The 24,844-nt window shown below is 39.0% G+C and overlaps 1 protein-coding gene across 4 annotated transcripts in view; it reads right to left on the bottom strand.

The window, feature by feature from the left end:
* PDLIM5 (PDZ and LIM domain 5) overlaps window positions 1-24,844 on the bottom strand; it is a 125,817-nt gene that overhangs the window by 27,753 nt on the left and 73,220 nt on the right. For 2 of the 4 annotated variants that reach the window (XM_050973462.1, XM_050973463.1), the window contains exons 6-8: window positions 21,971-22,143; window positions 20,488-20,524; window positions 858-1,021 (exon numbers count right to left, since the gene is read on the bottom strand). In XM_050973462.1, the coding sequence (XP_050829419.1) occupies window positions 858-1,021; window positions 20,488-20,524; window positions 21,971-22,143 (374 nt within the window). Of the gene's footprint in view, window positions 1-857; window positions 1,022-18,821; window positions 19,861-20,487; window positions 20,525-21,970; window positions 22,144-22,424; window positions 22,443-24,443; window positions 24,461-24,844 lie in introns of those variants that run through there. The other 2 variants (XM_050973464.1, XM_050973465.1) reach the window with 2 other exon arrangements.

The following is a 24,844-nucleotide window of genomic DNA, read 5'->3' as shown; positions in this document are numbered from 1 at the left end:
ATCTGAAGCTAAAGCTTAAATAATAATACAGATTTCTCAGATCCTTTGAAATTACTACACAAGTTTAATTTAGCACCAAAGATTGATTCAGCTTAAAAATTACCCCAAGTAACTACTGCATGTAATACTATGAAAACCTATGTACACAGTTACACATACAAATGTGTCTGTATTATCTAATAACATAGGAGTGGCTCATAAAGAAAACAGAATGCTTTCCAGATATAACACATTCTGGTGTGGGTTCAAAGGTTTAGAAATCACCCAAGTTCATTCAAAGGTAGAAGCTACGTGAATTGTCCCTGTAAGAACTTTTACACAAACCTCTGCAACCCAAACCTACGTCATAATCTGGCACCCTGCTCAAATAAAACCTACAGATGTCAAATACATAAACACTCTAGTGCTTCAGCCTTTTTTGTCTTTTTTTTATAATTAATGAGTACTTCTGAAAAGATCACTTGGAAAACACAGGTATAAGGGTAACATCAACAAATGTCAATATTCCTACCTGAAATAGCATGGGATATGCTTGAATCTACACAGTCACATGGGAAGAACCAAGATGAAACTGTGGGGTGTATATACATATAATTGATTGGTATAAATGCCTTTAATAGAGGTGTGAGGCAACCGATTTTGCTTGTTTGTGAAACTAATTGCATTTATGAGGCTACTTACAAAGGGCTATGGCTAAATTGGTTTTTCTTCTCCTCTTTTCCTAGCAAACTGGCCTGTTCTCAAAACCCACAAACAGCCATTTGAAGCCTGTTGTTTTTACGCCCAAGGTGAAGTTTGTTTTCCTGAGCCATCCAAAGGCCTTAAGGTGAACAAGAAAAAGCCTCTCTGGAAGTTACCTGCTTGGTTGGGAGGCTGCCAGCCCTTGGCAGAACCCAGGGGTGCTGCTGGCTTGAGGACTGTGGCAGGTGAGGAGTTGGCAGGAGCAGGTCTCACATCCACGGTGTCCTGGCAGGCAGGGACGCTCCTCACTGGGGCAGGCTGGGCAGCTTCCAGGGAATCACTGTTCAGAAACGAGGGAAGAGTAAATAAATGCCTCTTGCTAGAACAGGAGAACTTGTGAAATGGAGATGTGGAGTGACATTCCCTCACCCCAGTGCAACAATGCAGCACCCACTAGTCTGTCATCACCAACAGTGTTGTGGTAGTTACACCCTAAGGCTGCTTTCTAAGAACTGGACATTTGAGTAAGGTCTGCCAAAAGTCAATAGAGTCAACTAAACCCCTTCACAATTTTAATTTTAAAAGAGTTTTAAGTTTCTTTAGTCATTAAACAACATGCACAGTATTTTATATTGCCTCTTTAGAGCACTTTACAGCTGCTTTTATACTATAAGGGTTGGCAGAACTCTTTCAGCTCTTTAAAAACACATATGATGAAAACTGAATTCAATCACAATCCACATGAAGTACAAGTAGCCACTAATTACACTGATAGCAAGAAAATTTTTCATTTCTCACTTGCCTTTGGGAAGCTGAAAATACATACTTTTATTTAAAACAGTCAAAGTAGAGGAGTAATTACTAATGAAGGTCATTTGCAAAACAAACGTACATCAAAACCAGGAAATTAACAACATTGTGAAATACAGCCACATACATACATGAAATACCATTCCAAAAGTATATTTTGCACAATTTAGAAACCCATCAATAACACACTAGAAGCCTTGTATTCTTTCCTTTATTGAAGAAAAACAAATTTTCAGCATATGTGCACCATGTGTATTTTCACCAGGGTCATTCCCAGAATTACAGATTGTGCCAAGTTTGTAAAATAAAAATCCATGAGCTATTTTTACTTTACAAGTGTTGCACATGCACAGTATTACCTTGCCTGTATGACATGCAACAACTTGAACACACCATGAGGCCAAAACAAAAGTTCATAACCTTGAGGTTTTTTTGTTGTCACTAGATTTACAGGGTAAATAATTCATGTATTTAGAATCTTCTTCCAGGTAAGGGATAAAAAAAGTCATTCATAGTTTGGAGAATAAATCTGAATGCTCAGTTTAATGAGTAACAGCTATGGCAATTGCAGGCTTTTGGTAACAGCAGTAGCTGTGTTGAACCAGCACTGGTGGATTTGCTGTACACAGTGTGCGCAAGCCCAGAGAAGCACGAAGTGAGTACTTGCATTCCAGTATCTTCAAATGCTGAAAAGATTTTTAAAGACATTTGTGTAGCTCAAATGGAGGCATTGAAGGTGCACGTTAGATTCCTTTGAGACTCATGTTCCAAGTCTTTATTACAGGCAGATTTTGAGGCAGTGGAGATACAGGGCATAGAAGTGCTAATGCAGACTGAAAGAAAAACGGTAAATAACTACCCTCTGATGTGAAGTAGCAGCAGTGGCTGAAAATGACAAGGTAGTTTAGGATTGGCTTCCACAATGAAAAAAGTGCATGTCTGCAACTTCACTGTTACAGAAACATCCTTCTGTACTGTTGAATATATTTGACATGTAACCCATCAAACCCATTCTGGGCCAGAGTCCCACTGCAACTTTAAGAATTCCTTGTTAGCACTGTTGGTGCTAAAAAAAGAAAGTTTCCTCCTTCTCCATCCAAGAGGCTCATTACTGCTTGTCAAATAACTTTTCAAGTCTAGCACCTCTTCACTGCCTTTGTCTGGAATATATAAGTCATAAATAATACAAATCATCAGTCAGAAATAAAAAAAATCCTGCTGACTCAGCAGCTATCTTTTACAAGCAGAGGCTACTCAACAATCAAAAATGTATTTCAGACAAGTAAAAATGGTTTCCTCCAAGGAGAAGATGGCAAGGAAGCTTCTTGAAGGAAGCCCACAAGGCTCATTGCAATGCTGACTGGAAACTCTACTGTTGCTATTTTTGTGGTCAAATTCTAAGGCTTGCGAATGACGTGGTCTGGCAGTTCCTGAAGCAACAGAATGTTGGAGACACTCAGGCTTTCATTTAGAAATTAGGTGAAACCCTAATGATCCCAAACTAAAAATCAATCATAAACCCAGGTAATAAGCTACCTCTGATGCTTTTTTATCACCTCTGGAAGTTTACATGCCAGGAACCTCAAGCAAGAAGCTTCCCAAGGGGAAAGCCTGAAGCCATACTTGGACAGAGGGGATGTTCCTGGCCTCAGGGCAAAACTTCTGATAGGTCTTGGACACCCTTTGCAATGCACGTTTGATTCTTCAAAGCAAAAATTGAATAAACTCAAGCCACTAGCTCAGCCTGTGAATTTAACAGGCAGGCTGCTACTGCAGCTTGGTAAGCCTCCACTGTGCAATAGTGCCCATCTATGGCAGGCTGCATGAAATAATGCACCATTTCTCTGGTATTAAGTTGGCTGCGAGCACACATGCAGTGTTCTCTGCAGAAAGACAGATCCATCTTTGTCTCACTTTCAAAGATGCACTGCACCCTCAGCAGCATCTCCCTCATAAGAGGTTCAACCTTTTAAACACTGAACTTGAAATTCATGCTGCAAAGTTAATTCCTCAACACTTCATGTTTTTCTACACTGAGAAACACTCGAACACTAGTTATGGTTACCTAGCTTTACAAATACAGTGATGGATCTTTTCAGAAGCAGTTATCCTCTACAAGTGGCTGTACAATGCCCACAATTAGCCCCACTAGTATTTTGCAACTCACGAGGATGTACAATGATGACCCAAGTTTTTACCATCTAGAAAATACAGGATTTGAAGAAGCAAAAAAATATACCGAAATCTAAGAAAATAAATATATTATAGAAGAGAGCTCCCACCTGCTTTTCAGTGCCACCACTGGGAAGCTGAGGGACGAATGATAAACCTTATGTATTTACCAAGCTCTGTGTGAGTACTTTATTAGACTTCATAGCTGACACTCACAGGTCAGCTTCAGGTCAAGAACATTTCGATGTCAGAACACTTGTAATATTATTAATGACACACCTACCTTCTGCCTCTAGCGTTAACATTTTAACTCTTCCATAACTCTTAAACTCCTCCTTCTTGACCTGATGAATTCTTACAGCAAAAATCAAAGTTTTCCAAGATAAAAACTAATGCAAACATGAGGCTCATCCCTGCAAGCTAACCTTTCCTGCAAGCTGTGAATGCTCTGCTGTCAATCTTTGGGCAAGGAGTATTAACACTGCAAGAACCAAGAAATGGTGAAACATGAGTCTGTCAGACTCAGTCTTGTGTCCTGAAAACCCACGAGAAGTTAGATTAATAAGCTATGGGAAGAATAATCAAAATAATTCTGGAAGTGTGTTGCAAGGGAAACAGATTGCAAAAACAGCCCAAGAAAAAAGTCTGGCAAAGAAGCAAGCCAAAGACACCTCTCTATTTTTTACATATGCTAGCTTACACTTAACAGACACGCCTGAAATTCCATGGAGAACAGCTCCTACCACACAGTGCAGCCTTATTTTATCAAAGTAAGTGTGTGTATGGAAAACAAACAAATTTCTGGGGAGCCAGTCAGGAGGCATGAGGGGGACACAGAAGGTTCAAGGGCCAGGGCAAACTTTATTCAGAGCTCACAAAACGCTCCTCAGACTTACCCTGTCTCCTGGTTCAACAAAACTGGGAAAAAAAAAAAAAAATAGAAAAAGCAAGTAGAAATTTCTCCTCCTGTAAGGGAGGAAGTGGATCCAAGCCACACTTGATATAAGCACCAGTTTTTCAGAGACCAGGCTGAATGCATTTCAGAGGCATTTTAAGAAATTTTCACGCGAAAATCTTTCTGAATGTATTTAGAGGTTTTCTTCCTCCCTCAAAAACCCCAAAGCCACAAATAAAACCCAAAAAACCAAACTAAACCAAAGCCAAACAAAACCCCAATAAACAAAAAACACCCCGAAAAGCCAACCAACCAACAGAACCCCAAGCAAACAAACAAACAAACAAAAAACAGAGTAGAAAAACACATGGTCCGGAGCTATGGATGCCTAAACCTCCCTCCATCCTTCCACAGCATTTCCTACACAATGCTGTCTAGAATTACTTCACACAAACTTTAAAGAAGCTAATAATGGAGATGTTGTTATCAGCCAAAGAAAGACCTACTAAATAACTGAAAAGGAATTGAGCTTGCTATCATGTACCTTCTAAGAGCACTAAGGTGATAACAAGGGCCAAGTCAGTTGGGCTTTCTCAAGCAGGTTCAAAGGATTTGTCTGGGCTTTCTCCTCATGCAAGCCCAAGATATTGGCTATCCATCTGTAAGAATTACTAGTTGAGCCCAGAGCTCAGTCTGGTACATCAGTATTTTACTATTAGTTCTGTGGCTATAAATGATGGTTTAGGTATCTTCTTAAACTAACTTGCTCTGTTGTCCAGAACAACTGTGGAAGTAGGGTACAAGTCCCCTGTGGTGTGATGAAATCTGCTGACAGGACAGGTCAGGTAGTACGTAAGGGACAGCTTGTAAATGCTTTCTCCAGATAGCCAGGAATTCTGTGACTTGGATCTCAGATCTCAGTTGTTTGTCATACAAATCATGTGCTGTATTTTGTCCAGTATCAAAATACATAATAGCTGAAAATATATATGTAGGAAACCAGAAAAAGGCAGGTATGAGAATGACAACAAAACTCCATGAACAAGGGAAATACAGACGGCTTTTTGCAAGGGTTTTCTGGTGTAACAATAGAGAAACAGAAGCCAAGAATCACTGAGTGCTGACCTTATCCCTACTACAAGCTCAGTGTTTATATTTCATCTTAACCTAACAGTGCTCCAGTATCTTGCTAGAAAGAAGAAAAGCAAAATAAAGTAACAGAAAGAAAGAACAGAGAAAATCATCTGGGTGGAGGTATTTCTGTATCAAATTACAGGGAGGGAGTATGAAACCCCTCTGTAAGCAGTGCTCTATACACAGAAATAACTCAAAGCACCTTTCAGAGTATGTATTCTCTCAGAGTTAACACCAGTGCTCATCTCAGAAGGTGTGACTACCATTTTTTTAGAGGAATTGAATGCAGCATAGTATCAGGAAGATAAACCAAAAGCCACGCCAAAAACAAAAGGGCTGTCAACACCCATTCTTGCTAGTGTTTCCCAATATTTCCCAGTGTTTCTGCCTTGAGATTTAATTTTAAGGCAGAGCTCCAATTCTTGGTCATGTAAGACATTAAATACATCATTTCCTGTGCTGCATATGTGTCATTTGTTAGAAAACATGCAAGCCCCATAAACTCAAGGCCATCCCTGTTGCCATTAGGATAAAACACCTAGCTTAGTGCAAGACTGCAAGACTGCTACACACCCCCAAAAAAGCCCATTACGGAGGAGTCTGGTGGGGAAGAAAACGTGTGGATGCTCACCACCACTTCAGGCCAGTTACTAAGTCAGAAAGAGGTCAAGCACTCTGGCAGCAACCCAGTACAGAACAGTTTAAGACATCCAGCTTTTTGGAGCAGAGACAGTGAAGCGAGAGGGATAAATGGGAAATATATCTGGAGGAACCTTACTGCAGAAGAGAATCAACACCCTGCTTTTGCTATAGCTATAACCTTCCTGAGTTTGTCCCCAGAGATAATGCAAAGAAGCCTAAACTACTTTAGTAAAATAGATTCATTACCTTTTCATTAAAGTTATGAAAGATATAAAAGAGCCAGAAAACTCCAAAGCAGTTTATTACTTGGCTATTTTGGTTGAGCCAAACAGACCTAGTTCTATTTGAACCAGTTTCATACCTTTCTGTTGTATACTTTTCTCTTTAGTTATGGGACGTAAGATTTCAGCTCTCCCTACTTATCAACTATTTTATTGTGGAATGAAGTGAGCTGCCATTTAAAACAACTTTTCAGCATTGCATTCATTTACATACCACAGTATGTCACTAGATAGAATTTAATGCAAAGACATTTTAATACCTAGTTTCACACTCAATGGGTACATTTCTCTCAAATCTATTACTTTCTTCCTGACATAACTGATTCGTTTTGCTTGATCTTTGCTGAAATTCAGCAACAATATGCAGTTGCTGACACTACATTTATCTTCTTTTCCTACATGTTTCTCAAGCCATACAGCAAAGGCTGTGGTCTTTTATTCAACAGGACAAGACAGCACAAAGCTTCATTTCTTCGGCTCTGTCTACTGGTAACCTCTCCTTCCTTACCAGTGCAGCAGCTCAGAACTAAGGATGTTAATAAGGAAACCAGAAATCATTACCCTCATTTGTTGTATGCTGTCTTCAGGAAAATTCTGGCTATTCCTGCAAAAATCCTTTTTAAAATGCAGTTTTATGCAGAGTGTTCTGAGACTAACTATACTGCTACTGACCCAGATTTTAGGTCGTATCCTGTTTATGATGTCCCTAACAGCCTGAAAGTCATCTTCGTCCTTTATCACCTTATGCCACAGCCTTGTAGCAGCAACCTGAATAACCAGAATAACCTGGCTATTGCAATGGCTTAAGAGAAAATTCACCTTTCACAAGTTTAAAGGCTACCTTTAAAACCCCCTAAAAATCCATGGATGTTTATTCCAAGCCATTCAACCTCAATCTTGATATATATCCAATACTGATATGGTCTTTTGGGCAGGCCTATATGGTCTCTGTACTCCCAGTGTACCTTCTGGCTCCCTGGCACATCTCTCTCCAGCTCTGTCAGTTGGAAGAAAAAAACCAGATTAAGCCCCTCCAAAACTGGACTTCAGCTGTGGAAGAATGAAAACAGTTCTCTATTGTTTCCTGCCTTTTCCAACACACATGTACTTTTAAGGGACAGCAACTCAATGGAGACACTTTGGGAATTCCAACACTGAATGCATCTCCAAAAATAAATCTTCAACACCAGGAGAGCTTATCCTATACAGCGAGCAAACAATGGACAAACAGAAAGCCAGTTACAGATTCAGGAAGGAGAAAGTTTCCATTAATGTAATAATCTACCTTCACTTGCCAAAAACAATGCACATTAGTTAGTGAAAGAAAAAAAAAGAGAAGTCAGAGAATTTGTTTTCACTGTACTAAAGTATCACCAAATAAACACCACAGCTAAAGAATAAATTCTTGCTGATGGCATGGCCTGGGCTTCACCTATAGTGCACAGACAGATATCAGAACTCCTAAAGAGGTTTTCTCTTTCAATATGTACATAAAAGGTTTTCTAGTAAGATCATTCAGTGGCAAAAATAAAGTTGGTATTTTAAGCTGTATTATATCACCACAATTCTTTCAATGTTCCTTTTTTATCTTTTTTATGTGGATATGCTACAAGTTAGAAATTTTGACACAAATAAAGTTGGTTTGTGTCTTATAAACTACTATTTCCCCTCCCTGAGTTCAGAGCTACTTTAACCTTCTCTGGTGACTGAGGTCACCTTGGAAGCCATGAAACAGAAGTAAAAGAACTAATACTTGTTACTCAACATCAAGTGGATCTCTGCTCTACTTATAATTGGGCCTTATCTCTAGAAGGGTCTAACTCTTGTGAAAATATAAATAAGTACAAGAAAACCCAGAGATTATTTCTTCCCTAGCACAACTTAATACATGCTGCCCTGTAAAATAACCAAGCAGACTTCTGCCTGCACAGCTGAAGTCATAAAAACAGCCTTCTGCTGAAGCAAGCATTAACATCGCTGCGGTCAGGAAAGGAGAACAAATAGTCCTGTGCACTGAACAGAATCAGCACTGGAACAAAGAGCCTAGACAGCAAATATATTTTAAAACAGTCATTTGCTGGCTTGCACGCCACTTATTTGATTTTATACATTCAAAGGGAACTTTAGAAAAATAATCTAACGTGACGCTTAGTTGCTCAAGGAACTGTGGCAAATAATTTACCCACACAGAAGTTTCAAGCCAGGATCTCTTGTTTCTTCTATTGCTGCCTCAGAGGCTCACGACACAACACAAACACCACCATGCATATCAGAGAACACTTGAAGGCAGTGAGGAAAGGAAACGTCTGCTTTAGTAGGGTGGACTTGCACAAACACCATCTGCAGGTGCACACATTAGTCCAGGTGTGCACAGAGATGAAACCAGCAGGGTTTGGAGCTGGTCATGTCAAAGACCAGGACAGGCACAAGCATGCAGACAACAGAAATGTGCTCTGAAGGAGTAGCCAGTTCCCTGAGTCCTAAGTGCCAACCACACACCCCACCTGGACAATACCTCTTGCTCTTTGGCAACTCCAGAGCACTTGTGGACTTCCTGGAGGGCGCGCTGGCCAGCGGGGGAGGCTTTGCAACAGGCGTGATGAGCAGCGCATCCAGCAGCGAGCGGTAGGCACTAGGCTCGTGGAGTCTAGCAAGTGTGTAAAAAGACCCCACAAACAAATGAGGTGACCACACAAAGTTCAAGATGGCTGGGACCACGGGCAACCCAAAATGCCTTATGAAAAGCCTGTCTGGAGAAACTGAACCCAGGAAAATTGATGCAGGAATCATGTCCAAACAAGCAGCCCACAAGATAGAGGCTGCACAATTCAGGGGAGGCATAAGAAAACCCACTAAGGTGTGAGAAGCATGTTCTTTGTATATTTTTACCATTATTAAAATAAAACAGAAAGCAATGAGAAAATTTTTTCATCTTTTTTAGTTTTCTGATTTTGTGTATGCTTTCTAATGTACATAATTTATTATCACCCTGGAACATCCATGCAATTTAGAAATACAAAAATATGGGTATTATTGCCTATTAAAAAGTATTTTACCGATATGAATGGATGTTCGAAAAACTTGTCAAAATGTTTGCTCTAGGCAAGCCTTTATAAAAAGCAATGCAGTAAAGATTTAGATGGAACTCAGCAAGCTATTGTTTTCAAGCATCAAAAAGTTCCTCAGAGTTGCAGATTATTCTTTGTCACTCACGTAACACAAATGTTATTTACAGGTAATTTATTAACTGAACTGTAAAACAGGCATCATGAGGAACAGAATGGTGGAATTACTCACCAAGGTTCAGAGCAGCTAAGCTATAAATAGGGCATGGGAGCTTTGGACATATTCTAATGACTTGCCCAGTATGGTGACAGAGCCGACTGATTTCACAACCCTGCCAGGGACCAATTATTCTTGTGTGAACTGGAACCTCCTTAAACCAACCTATAAAATATTCCTTTTGAAGTTGATGTCTACCTGGCCCGGACAGCAATAGCAGCAGACACTGCAGCAGCAGCCATGCTCTTAATTTTTGATCTCTGCTCAAAAGGAGAAAGAGCTGGAGGAGGAGAGGGTCCAAGGATCGGCAGATTTCCCGAAGGATCTTCCAGCATTACTTTTGCAGCGCAGAAGCTTTGAGTCAATGCAGGAGAAAACAGAGAAAGTAGGAAAGATTGACAGAGATACAGTACAACACCAGACCACATTAACCACTGGAGAGTTATGCAAGTTTCCAGCTCACAGAGACATAGGCAATGTGTGAGTGACCTGAATATTAATATAAAGAACAGCAATTTTGATTTCACCCACAAATAAAACTATTCCCTCATTAAGTGAGCATTTAGCATCTGTCAGCTTTTAAATTCCTCATCATAGACTCTACCTCACATGCCTGGATCATTCCCACTGAACCAGGGCCCAGAACTCTCCACATGGATCCATTTAAGTCTCCATGGTGTGGACAGAATTAGCCATGAAGATCATTTACCTTGTCCTCTTTTTCATAATAAACAGTAAATGTAGAAAACTGGAATATTTAGTGATATAACTTCTGCAGGTCCACCCTTAGCAAATTCAGCGTGTAACCCCCTTTTAATTTTCTCTACTTATTTTACAGGTGGAAATGGATTTCAACAGAGGAAAAAAAAGGTGAAAGACCCAAACCGGCTCCAAAATAACTCCAACAATTTCTAACCTCTAACTTGGGTTCTTATTTTAAAATTTCAAGATTATCCACCTAATTGCTGTGTATTTTTTCAAATAACTACAAATATGGACAGAACACTCTAAATGCCTACAGAACTATAAACCATTTCCCATATATAAATGTAAAGCCAGTGCCTGAATACCTTGCTTACACCTAGCAGCCTGCTGTAGATATACCTTAAAATATTTACCTTGTATAATTTACAGATGATTTAGACTGAAAGCTTGAGATTTTATTGTAAGAATTTGTTTCACAAGTAGGCAGAGATGCTTCATGCCTGCCCAAAAGCAGCAAGAGAAGAGAAGTCATTAATCAAACACTTACTACACCTCTGGCAATACTAACTAAAGCTCAGGAGATCATTTAAATTTTTTTCCTAAAGCTATCCTTACCCATGAACAAACAAACAAAACGGGTATGTTTCTTTCAGGTATCTTGTAGTGTTAATTACTGAGGGAAGCACTTTCTCTCCCTGTTGGTAAAGACTTATATTCTGGATGTCCCATCACTACACAAGTTAAAGCTTGTATTCTCCTCCAAAAACTTTGGGCTACTGGATAATTTAAAACCACACATTTTGTAGCAAAGGTGACTATATTCTCCTCATGTCACCAACTTCTGCCGACAAAACCCAACTGAATCTACTACCCACGACTGCTTTTCCTCCTCCATCAAAAGGCTGTTTTAATTTTTAAATTATTTTTAGAACTTTTGCCTAAAAGCTACTTAAATTTCTAATTCCCGTATAAATTGCCACAGCACTATGAGGGTCAGGAAACCTTAAAGCTGCTCCACCTGGACAGCATCATCATCATCATAAAAAGAATCAGGTGAAACTGTATGGCTTTAAACCAAAAGAGGAGAGACTTAGATCAGGATGGTGAGGCACTGGAAAACGTTGCCCAGAGAAGCTGTGGACACCCCAACCCTGGAAATGTTCACCTCCAGGTTGGTCTGGGCCCCAAGCAATCTGGTCTAGTGGGAGGTGTCCCTACCCATGGCAGGAGCATTTGAACTGAATGATCGTTAAGGTCCCTTCCAAAGCAAACCACTCTGTGTTTCAATGTGTGTAAAATTACAGTTTCTGACTGCACCTTTCTAACACAGCTGGGCTTAGATGTACCTGGCAAGGGCAGGAGGCAGCCCGAGGGCTGCTCCCACATGCAGGGCTGGAGAAGACAGCCCCCCAGCTGGGTCAGCAGGCAGGGGGAACTCGGTGGTTTGTGTGGCCACAGCACACATCTTGGGGACAGGAGGTGCTTCATCTGCCGGCAGAGAGCTTGCTGCATCTGGAGCAGGCACGGTTATCTTCCTAGTTGATGTTAATTTCATGAGTAATTATAATGAGATAATAAACAGAGAAGAAATTTCTCATTTGATTAAAAGTACAAAATAGCAATGGCCAAACTCTTTCCAGCTGGTATTCTTGCATCTGTAATTCTTGCATCTCCTGTAGGAACCAAATACTCATGCCCTGGGAATCACACCATGCTGAAAACAATTTTTGGAGGCATTTTTACAGCTAAAGCTTGAGCACTTGTTTAACCACAAACCCAAACTATTTGGATAGTTACTTAAAAAATAACAAACTTGAACAAGAGCACAATCAGTATACAAGAAACAACCTAGTGTCAGGAGATGACACTTCAGACACTGAGGCTACTTGGCTGCTGGCATTTAAAACCTGAATGATTGAAGGGAAGATGAGATGTACACTTGCCTAAGACTTCCAAGAGGTTCTCAAACAAAAGTTCTATATAATAATAAAAAGCAGAAGGACAAGTAGCATTCACCACAAGAGAGCAATATTTCTCCCTTGTATTCTGCTTCCTCTTGCTTATCATCACACCAAAACAACCATAAAAACTCTGACAGTTTTAGTGCAGTCAGCCTGAGACCTCCTCTTCTCCCAAACTACAATTTCTGCAGAGAATGTTCCTGGATGCCCACTTATGAGAAAGTACACAACAAATATCAGGACTAATACCTATTATTACTTATTACTAAGTCTTTATATTTCTATCAGGAATAATTCCATTAAAAGAAAATATAAAAGTAGGTCTGCATGACTGTAAAAGGCATGTTTATAAAATGCAATCTAAAGATCTGCTGGCATCACATCTGTTTTATATTAGTTATACACTTTCTCTGGAAGTGCCAGATTCTGTGGTTCACATGGTCTAATAACGCCAGGATTACTTCTTGAGATGACTTTTTGCAACTTTCTGGAAAGGCTGTCATTGCTCTTAAATATTCTACTGTTAAATTTACAGGAGGACATTGCATATATGAAATAGAGTAAAATACACTATAACTTACAGGAGTTGGTTATATAGACATACAACTATTTAAGACTCAATAAAGAACTACAACTACAATAAAAAAGCATTATGAAATCTACCTTATAAGCAGCTCACTTAACTTTAATCTAGAAATCAAATCCAGATCCTCCATACATTTTACAGCAAGGTTTCTCCTTCTTGGGGGCTAAGCAGCGGCTGATACAATTTACAGAGCTTCAGCCAAGAAAAGATGGAGCCCATTTGGAAAATAAGGACCTAGGCCAGTCCTTGACAACAAATTCAAGGCTTCAGTAGCAAGAGCAAGTCTACTCACACTTGGATGGCCCAATTTTGCTTTCCTAAAAGCCTGACATGGCACTCATGAATTGCTCCATGCAGCTTTCCAATAGCTGCCATTTTAGTTAAAAAAGGGATTTGAAGACCAGATTTGCTGTATTTACCACTCAAAAAAAGCATTATAAAAGCAGCAGCATCTGCTCAGTAACAACATATAAATATCAACTGCTATCACTGATGACCTCTCGGTTCACGGGAGAATCCAGACTACACAGCCGCATCAAATAACCAAATTGCTCTCCTTCCCACACCCAATGCTAAACCTTCCCTCGACAGCTCTGCAGAAGCTGCTCCACTTTCTGCCCTTCTTTAGCAGAAAATTCTTACCATCTACTTTTATATTTGTAAAAATACTTTGGCTCTCACCCTGAACCAATGGTGAGAACATAGCTGCTTTTCAGATTTCGCATCTTAAAGCTGCTCCCTTGCTAGGTTAATTTTGCCAAATAACATTTAGAGATCTAGATCTTGAGTAAGATTAGATTTAAATTTCTTTTGCCTGGATTCAGATGCAGAGCTAGGATTTAGAGAGGACTCCTTGGTACTCAGAACACAGTAGCTGCAGTGGTATCTGCAAGGCATCTACAGCTCAGCAGAATCATAAAATAGTCTGGATTGGAAGGGACCTTGAAGGTCAGCTACTTCCAACCCTCCTGCTGTGGGCAGGGACAGCTTTCACTAGACTTTGCCCAGAGCTCTATTCAACCTGGCTTTGCACACATCCATGGATGGGGCAAGTAGGTGTAATGATACTGAAGTTTCATGGGGAGACATGAAAATCAATAACTGAAGCACTACTTTTTTCACTGCCTTTTTCAACCCAGGTTTTCTGATTAAAAAATAAAATCAATAAAATCACCAGGAGTATTGTCATACATCTTCTGCATGTATTTTTCATCTTTGTTGATCTAGGAGAATTTGCTGCTGAAAACATCACAACCAAATCTTCTTTACTGTACTGGCTCAAGCCAAATGTCACCATGAAAGAACCCACCAGCCCATCAGCCTCCATCTCATCCTGCCTAAGTTCATGTTAGCTCAGGAACATAGCTGCTTCTCCCAGACAACAAAAATGTCCTCAAAAGACACCAGAATAGACTTCTATTTGGATGTCAGATTTCCTCTTCTCTCAGCTAACTGAGAACACTGCTTTAAAGGTTTAAAACTGGTCAATTCCAGGTCTTAGTATTAGCTTTCCAACAGCAGAAAGCCCACATAGGTGTAGGCAACAGTATATTCTTGTATGCTTTATTCAAGCATGAATGTCTGTCTAAGGCCTGGCAGGACCAAGCACTGTTCATTTAATTCTCATTTTCACAGGGACAGCTTTGTTTCATGTTATGACTTTGTGCTTGTGCATGCTACCTGGAACTCAAAAACTCCTGCACAATGTAAGATAAACCATGAGAAAAGTTATTGACCTACAGTAACAATCAATCACCCTCCAAAGTACTGTTGCTTTCTTCTAGCTAAAATTACTGTTCATGTCTAGTACTCACAAATTACCTCCAAAGCACCAGCAATTTGCCAAGGTAAGTGCCAGTAAAACTATCCAGGGCCAGTGACAGGAAATTTGCCAGATAATCTCCTAGTCTTCTGTGATTGCATCACAGCACAACACTGTGTTACAAATTAAATAACTCACATTTTAGAAAATTACTTCTATATTTCTAAAATTCACATATTCACTTTTGACTTGTTGAGACCACTAAAAAGTTACTCCAAGTTATATGGTGGACACTCACTGACAGCATACATACACTAAACATTGTATCTTGTTTTAATTAGTATCCACAAGACTGTTCATGAATTTCCTCATTTTTATCTAATTTTTCTCCTTCCCCCTCCTACCACTTCCAGGAAAATCCCTAGTCACAGCAGCTTAACAAAGTTTATTATAATGAATGACAAAAAACCCTCTCTCCTCCAAGGCAGACAAACCCAGGCTAGAAGAGGATAGATTGTTGACTGAATCAAAACCCCTGTGAATGATTTACCTCGCAGGAGCTGGTGCAGCAATATGTTCAGAAAGTCTGGGAGGGGGGACACTGCCAGGGCAGGAATCTGCTATCGGCAAAAGAGCAGCTGCAGGTTCTGGTCTAGCATTGTTTTCTCTCCATTCACAGTAAAAAAACCCCAAGTGAAGACACACAGAGAAAAAGATTTTTAATTTACATTAAAATAGTATGCAGAAGAGGAAACACTGTGCATGAAGGTGTTAGTAAACTCAGAAGAAAAAAAGAACCCAAACCCCAAAAAACCCGCAAAAAGACCATGAAACTGATAGTAAAATACAATTGAGAGGTTAAAATGATGCAAAACACACTTAAGAAGTATCACACTTCCAGTGAAGACTGAGAGTGTCCTTGCTGCTTTGAAACTCAGAAAGCCAAGTAGTACTGGACATTTACAAAGATGGAACACATTGATTTGGGATTATATTATGTGATAGAAAACAACTTTGGAAAATACTGAAAGTGACACAAGTGCTAGTGGGATTCACACCAAAGCTTTGTGTGCTTTTTGCTACAACATTTTGGTGGGGTTAGTTTTGTGAACGTTACACTATGCATTTATCAGTATTTTTCATATCCTTTCTGTGATTCAGCTGTTATAGGAAAAAAAAAAATCTAAAAAATGTTCTCTTAAAGTGCTCTACTTGAAGAAAAGCACCTGCCAGACTGTAAAACACACAAAAAAAAGTAAACTACAAGGCAGAGAGCAACCACAACAGTAAGTTTTGAGCAGACTAAATTAGCCACAGGGGCAGGCATTCTGCAGTTTCTTTTTCTTATGTTAGTATGCAGAATTAAGTATCTTATTAAAGTAGCGAAGCTTAAGTGCTAAAAATTATTGAACAGATTTAACAATGACCAGGGAGCAGACCTCAAAGGTGGTAAAGGTGTGGATGGAAATTCTGGTGCAGATGGCATCTCCAAAGTCGGGGTAGCTATGGATTTTTTATTCAAAATAATACAGGTATCCTGGGTTCCTGCTCCATCAGGTAGATCTGCAGGTATGCTTTACAGATATTTATGACATGGGGGAGAGAAAAGTAAATACATGATTTTATGACAGATTGTTTCAAGACTTTCAAGACAGTGACAAATACTTTCCAGTCACTGCGGATCAACTAAACTACAAATCCAGAAAATCTTCACTCAGGACAATGAATTAACTCTACAATTTAAGGATAAAACCAAATCCAGAGCTGATTGCTCAAAAGGAGATGGTTGAAAGTGAACATTTTAAACAAACACCTTGGAAACAGGCTACTGCAGAAATAGAAATAATCTAAATCACATAAACTTTATACAAAGGCTAGATATTGCCTTTCTAAGTTTTAAGTAACTGGTTTAAAAGCTGCAATCTACACATTTCAGTGAGGGCTTTCTATTTCTATATCCTGTCTTTCCAGCTGCTGAAGAGAAAAATCTATTTTATCCAAACAAAAATCCCTAGTGGGTTACAGTTTTTAAATAAACAATAGTAAAAACTAGTAAAAACCACACAGAACATCTGACTTGGACAATGCCTGCCTGAAAAGCTGAATATTATTAAATTGGGATATTTTACCGAAGATCGCTGATGAAAGAGAAGTTTCCATTTCATTGTCACATTGATATTTCTAGGAGATATTTCTAGGAGATCTCTAAAATTTAAGCTTATTCATTTATATAAAAAAACACTCCTAATATGTTTTCAAAGATCAGATGTATGCTGGGAATCAGACATGAGACAGGGCATATTTGTCAGATACAAATGAAAAAGTGGTTCATTTTTGGGAACAGTAACAAAAAGTCCAAAACTGAATGCCAGTAAGATCTGTGCAATGGGCATACTGGGTGAAGAGATGACATCTTTCAAGCAGTAAATGAAATTAATTTCATGAATCCAAAAACCACTTCTGGAACTAGCAGTGTTTTTACAACGACTTTAAAGAAAACGAATAATTTGGCTGTCTCTCAAACTACTTTCATACCCTTGAAATATAGACTCTACAACTATGTTTAATTTTACTCAAAACAGATGCTTCAATTATTTTGATTATTTGCAGAGTGTTTATTCTTTTTTTCACTACAGCAACTGACCCTTCAAAAGGATAAGAGCTGGTAAGATACATAAACATAATGGTAAGTTAAGTTTAATAACAACATGAAAATAGTCTCATAACCTAGGGACATCTCCAGAACATAAAAATATCTGAAGGTCAAACCATTTTGCCCTTAAAAAGAAGCCTTTACAGAGAATCTAAGTGATGACCTTTCTAACATTTCACAGTTTTCATTGCATTGACGGTCTCTGAAATGCTCACATTTCGTTCTGTTCATACAGAAATTATATAAACCCATAAATTTAAATACACTACTTCACATTCCCAGTTTAATATGTGGTACTCAATAATCAAATTATTATATTGTGGTATATGTGCATTCAGTAACACGCTTGGGTTTAGTAACACAGTACTCACTGTCAAGTTACGTGATGGAGGGGCATGGAAATCAAACTGATTGGCATTTCTCATCCAAACACTCTTCTGTGAAATTACTAAAGTGAATGTTTTCCCCTACTGTCCCTAAGGAGTTAATCCAAAAAGTGTGCAAGAGGTGACATCCCTTGGGCTATCATTACCAGGGCAAATCTGTGCAGTGTTAGGCATCCACATTGGTGACTGTTAGTGCTAGATAACTTATCTATTACCTGAAGTCTCCATTTTCTGTTTGTCTTTTCCTAAAGATAAAATGACAAATACCATAAGCTACTGCTCTACTGTATAGCAGCATAAACCACCTGAAAAGGAATCTCAAACTTAAAATGGTTCCAAAGGTCCTCTCAAATTCTGATATTGTGCAAGGAAAGAAAAACAACCCCGCCAAGTCTTCTGCAGAAGCATCTGTTCACAGGACTAATTCCATCAGAGGAGCATGTAGGTCAGCTGCAGAAACCCAAACCAATTGCAATGGTTCTCGTTGAGCAGTTGTGAGAAACTGGGCTTTTACATGTGCTTCACAATCACCTTTGTCTGAGGTCTCAAATGCTATCTGGTTCAACAAGTGCTGCAAAAGCCAACAGCGAGCTTTACTTCATACATTCTTACTCCCTTAAGGGTCAATCATTTTATTGATGCCTGCAAATCCCGTGTCAATTTCAACAACACAAACATGTACCCCATTTTTAAGATGATAAGGAAGTAAAATACTGGGATAGTTTTAAACAATTCAGACTGTTTCTACTATGCAGTGGGGATTTAATTGTTTCTCTTCCTATAGGCTGTGAAGGTGCTATGAAATGTCGGCCCCATGCAAGAGAAGAATATTCAAGGAGTCCGAGAGACTCAAAAGAAAAACAGACAGAGCTAAGATAAAAGCAACTTTTATTAAAATACTCTCCAAGCTTCAAAATGCATAAATTAATGGATGTGTAGCTACTATAATACATTATTTTACATGAGAACCACAGGGCTGTGAAGCTTTCATAAACACAAGAAAGCCTATAAGCTTCACTCTGTAAATAAATAAATACTACTGTCTAATCTTGTCCCTGCTAGAAGATGTGTTGAAGCTCTTACACAGCAACATTCTGCTCAATTATTGTTTTTTAAGTTTTCCAAAATATGAACATATTACTAGTCTAAGCAGCAGAATCTTTATATTGAGCTTTCACTTCAATTCAAAACATTGGAAAATAATTTTTTTAAATTTTTCTTTTCTTTGCTTAAAAGCAGTCTGTCTTCTTGCTGTATTTTGTAAAACATTTACAACCACTCTAAAACTGACCTGCTGAAAACCTAAGGAAATCCAAGATAGTCTTCCTGGTAAGTACGATTATTTGAAATAAGTGCATACAATCCCCTCTTCATCTTCTTCCCCCAGCCCCAGAATCAAGGTAACACAATTTCTTATTCATTTGATCAAAATTTTCTGCTTTCTAACAGCCTACAGTAACTCAAACTCAGCAATGCAAATGACTTCTTTCAGTCGGAAAAAAGAACTGAAACAGCCATCTCCTCCCCCACATTGGAAGATTCAGCCACCCAAGTTGTTAAGTTTTAAATATGTAATTTTGTCAACTAATGATTAGCACAAAAACATTTCATCCCATTTTTTACACATCAGTAGGAAAGTGTTAGAAAAGTATAGAAAAGGCTAGAATTTCTCTTGCAGAAAGGCTACTGAAACAGATTTTTTCCATTTTTTTTCTTTTTTTTTTTTCTTTTTTTTTTTTTTTTTTTTTTTGCAAAGCAGATGGAAAAGAAGAAAGGAAAGAAGTGTTTTTATTTTGCTTTTGCAACTTGGGCAAAATCACTGGACATTAAGAACACGTGCTGAGACTTCATGGTGCCAGTCACGTAATTTTGTATATTTGGGGCTAAGGACGTGGATGGGAACCTTTTCCCTGTGGAAAGAAGTGATAGAAGAAAAATAAGAAAGAAAGAAAGTTTGTCTTAAGCAGTTTCTCAAGTGAGCATGCAAACTCCATGCACTATTTCTATTGCATTGTCTTCCTCTCTGTCAAAAAGCTGGATCCAGTGTTAGTCAAAGTCAGTAAAGAAAGTCTCACTGACTTCAAGAACCATTAGATTTAGCCAAAGGTTGGTGCTTCTTTTGAACACTGCTTATCCCAAAGCAAGGAGACAGCGGACCCTCACGTGCAGCAAGAACAGCAATACCTCCTAGCTATGTCTTGCAATCAGATCCACACTCACAAATCAAAAAAGCCAGATGAGACTTGCAAAAGGAAAACACAAGCTGACCTCGTACAGGCAAACAAACTGGTTCAAGTTTAGAGAAAATCTCTACACAAACTCCTGCACAAATGTTACTACTGGGCTGCACCAACAGTTTTTACAAAGGTTTGTCTATGGAGAAAAAGATCTTGATTTTGACATGCTGAAGTAATAGGCAAAAAGGGAAGGAACATTTTAAAAACACCCAGATGTCACACAAGTGCACCAAACACTACAAGTTAAGAATTAAAACATGCAATGTATTAAAGTAATAAAAATGTAAAACATCAACTCACTTAGTCTTCTTCCCAGCTTCATTTTCTGGTTCTTTCACTGAAGGAAAACAGAAAATTTTTATTTTCTAGGGCACTAAAGACACTGTACCACAACACTGACATTCTCTGCTGAGCCAATGCATTCACTACAGCAGGACATTACAACAAGGCTCGTTAGGATTCTTTGATTCTAAATCCGCCCCAATGGACACGAGTTATGGCCATGAATTTCAAGAGCCCCTTTGCTAGTAGGACTGCTGAAAAGTGGCTCTGCTGGTCTCTGCCCTTCCCCCTGGCCCACTCTCCATGCTGGCATTGAAAAAAGTGATTTGAGAAGGTGGAGATGAATGGAAGTTAAGAGGTATTTCTTCTGGATGAACATCCAGTGGGTTTATATCAGGTGATAATCCAAGCACCTATTTGCAGCCAGGCTATTTCCCACCAAGGTTCTAGAGGTCTATACATGAGGGATAATGCAAAATTCCCAGTCCTGATTTTAAGGCTGGCAAATCTAGTTGCAGTAATTTTCTTACAGCATTTATCAACATGATAAATTCATCTTTACTGGTTAACATGTTATTTGATGTTCAGGTCCTATACTCTGCCCTTACAAGGACTGATGAAGGGAACTGAACACAGGACCACAAAACAATCTAGTCCAAAGTCAGAATATTTATCACATACGGACAATAACCCTTATTTTGGGAAATGTTATCACTGGCTTCGAGAAACAGCTGATTTAATCAAATCTCCCCCTGGAGAGGAGATCCAATTTCCTCAATGCCTTCATTATTGCAGCTTTAGCTGAGAAAAGCTGAAGAATGAGAGCTCAAAGCCCCTGACAGCACTTCTGTTGACCTTCACAGAAAATCACAAATCTCAGCCAGTGACTTATGGCTGACAGCATAACATGAAATTGAAGTTTTAGCATAAAATTATATGACTGGGAATGACCTTCACCACATCACCTGTTCCACTCCACCAATATATGTAACCACACCATAGTACAAGTAGAGGGTGGAAACGTAGACCTGGGAATAAACTGAGGAACTACAGATTTATGTTTCTGATTGGTTACATCATTGCAGATCACATACTTTAGCATGACTGACAAAGACTTTCCACGTGCCAGAAAACACCTAATTTTTCTGAAGCATTAAATTTGCTCAGGAATGTTGTCATTTTGGTGATACGGTGCGGGGTGGGGGGGGGAAGAAACAACAAATATGAATCTTTTGATATCTTTGGGAGTAGAAATTAAATTTTAGGATTTATCTAGAATGTTTTAATTCAGCTCAATCCAGAATAATGTCCAGCAATGTATATATCCTGAACTACTTAGTAACGGCAGGGTTTTGCTTTATTATATATTTTAGAGTAATATTTAAGGGGAAATATTTTAGAGCAATATTTCCCTTTGTCTCTCTCCCCTGAGCCCCAGCTTTAAAAACGCAGTCTGTGCAGGGGACTTTGCCCATTGCTGCAGGTGCAGCGAGGTACTCACTGTGATCCGTGCCGGTGATCTGGGCGAGGATGCGGAAGGAGCGGGACTGGGTGGTGCCGGTGCGGGGGTGCCAGTCCTCGGTGTCCTCGATCAGCCGCTTCTTGCTGGCGTCGCTGTGGGTGGGCGTGTGGTAGAACTCCGTGTAGGTGTCCACGATGTGCTTCCGAGGAGGGCTGCGCCAGGGACACACACAGCAGTGAGTGCGAGGCTTCACACAGCACCTCGCTCCTCCGGCCACAAAGGCACGGGTGCAGCTGTGACTTGTCACAGCATTTAAGGGCAGCAGTTGAGGCCCAGCTAAACACACAGGTAGTCTTCTGAACCAAAGACGCCTTTTATTATTACTCTAACCCCTGAAATAACCCCCTGAAATATTTCTCCTTGTATCATTGATGGAACACTTGAAACAGTAAAAGACAGTACTATCATGACATCTACATGTTTAGACTTTTACCGTTTGGGTGGGTTTTTCCTTGGAGGCGACAGAGAAAGACAGCAAGAGAAAGTTTTCCCAGCATAAACAGGAAAAGATAAAAAAGAAAAGAAGAAAAAGTCAGAAAGCTGAAATGAAACAGAAATGTAGCTAATTATTCTAATTAGTTTTGTGATAAAGGGCACTAAAATCCAAATAATAGCCATATTCTCCTTCTACCACTAAAACCACTGCACAGAACTCACATACTTTAATTAAACTCATGGTGATTTCCCTTCATAGATGAGAGGGAAATTTGTTCTGGTAAAGCAGGGTAGTCTACCTAGGGCAGATCAGGTGCCCCTTGACAAATTCTCCCTTTAGCTCCCGAGAGGCACAGCACAGATGTGTGCACATGCAAGGACCATCCAGAACACCCCAAGTGGTTTGCACTTGGCAAAGCCTAGATCAGAACCAGGCCATCTGAAAGCACAGATAGCCATGTTCTGAGGCATTATGAGGAGGTACCCTCTTTGAAAGAAAAGCACTGGGGTGATTGTTCCACCTGGGAACTTTCCCTACAGTAACCTACAGACTTATCATTATTATCAATTATTATCAAGACTATTATCAATCCTTGCACTAGCATGACTTTCAAGAGTACAGGATGAAAAAGCTTTGATTCCAATAAGGGATGTAAAGAATGTGCCAATTTGGCTAATTTGGGAAAAGGGAACAGAAGACTCAAACTACATAAAAAAACTACTACTAAATTCTATATTTGATGTTCCAAAGCATTAATCTGTAAGACCCACTAAGTGTACATTTATTTTTACAAAATTTATAGGAGGAAAACTGTGAAAAACTAGCTCCTAAGACATAAAACTTCTAATTAGTACTAAAAATCAGAACCCAACAAAACTTTAGAAGTCACTTTTATTTTTAACACTACCTCCTCGCTGTATTTTTATGGTTCAAAGTATTTCTGGGGAATAAAGGTGGAAAATGAGTGAGGAATGATGTTAACTGTTAACAAGTAAGAATCAGGCCCATTAAAAGGAATGCATTAGTAAAAACTTAAGCTTAAAAAAAACATTTAATACTTGAAAGAATGTGAATGGTATGGTACAAAATTATTTCAAAATATTTAATTTATTGACACACAATATTAGTGAAGAGCATGTATCACATATCAAAGTTGATAACAGAGAAAGAGGTATAGAAACAAAGGCAATGGCAATTACAGGATGGAAAACAGAGAAAAATGGAGTACAGCATCTAAAACAGTTAATAGCAAAAATGAAAAGTGAAAGTTAAAGCAGCAATTAAAGGTGTGGAAATACATGAAAACGTAATGAATTATGTGCAGTTTACTGATTTCTAGTGAGTACCCCAGTGAAATAAGCAGTCTTTCACATTTGTTATATACCAAAGTGGTATAAAGAAAAAAGTCCCGCTGACTTCTCGGGCCTAGTGGTCTTCTTTTTAAGGCTTCAGAGTTTACCAGTAATGACTCACTGAGGCAACAAGGTGGTGCCAGAGACAAAGGAAACCTCAGTGAGACAGGCTCTCTCTTAACTCAGCCTTGAAGCAAGGGGAGAAGAGAGAAGCCAATAAAACCTCAATGATTTATCATCCTAATATACACAAATCAGAGTAGATGGAGGTTAGTTTGCTTTTCCTGTATCAATTCAGAATCCAGTCCTTCATCCCACAGTTCTCAAAACAATTTTATCTTTATACTGTATTTCACCATTTACTAGCTGTATTACCAACACCAATGAACCACAGTTGCACCAAGAATTTATCAGTACGCACAAACACCACACAAATGTTTTGTAGAATAAAAATGAGCTGCAAAATGTAGCACAGTGGAAAGCAAAGTCACATCATGTCCAATGCAGATAAAATAATGTATTACACTGAGAAAAGCTGAAGCTGTTTTGCAAAATTTAAGTATGTAGCTCTGTAAGAGCTGAAATTTTGCAAAACCAGAATACATGCTGGTTATTCCAATAGGAAAAATAACCATAATTCAAGTCCAGAGCTGTTGATACTAACTTTGTTGCTGCTGCTATCTGCAAGGGAAAAAAAAAGTATTTGATGTATTAATTAATTCTTTGCTTCTTAAAACAGTACAGGAGTTTCCAAATCCAAGCTCTGGTAAAGCTCTATATCATGTAAGTCAAACTTACAAACATCAAGAAAACCTATAAGAGAAAATTTTAGACCAGCTGAACTTTAACTGAATGAAGACTGTGGATATCTTACCTGTTTCAAGCAGCAGGCACATCTTCATGCAAAAGCAGGCAAAAAGGTCTTGATAAAAGTGCAAATGCACATAGGCTAGTGAAGGCAAATTGCTTGCTTTCTAAGGCAGAACTAAACAAGGGAAATTAAACTTCCTTTCCCATCCTGAAGTCAAATAGTTTATATCCTGAATGTTTTTCGAGGGAAGCCAA

Source organism: Serinus canaria, chromosome 4 (assembly GCF_022539315.1).
Source record: "Serinus canaria isolate serCan28SL12 chromosome 4, serCan2020, whole genome shotgun sequence".
Lineage (NCBI taxonomy): Eukaryota > Metazoa > Chordata > Aves > Passeriformes > Fringillidae > Serinus > Serinus canaria.
The sequence above is the reverse complement of the archived record's forward strand: the minus strand, read 5'-3'. Positions and strand labels throughout refer to the sequence as shown.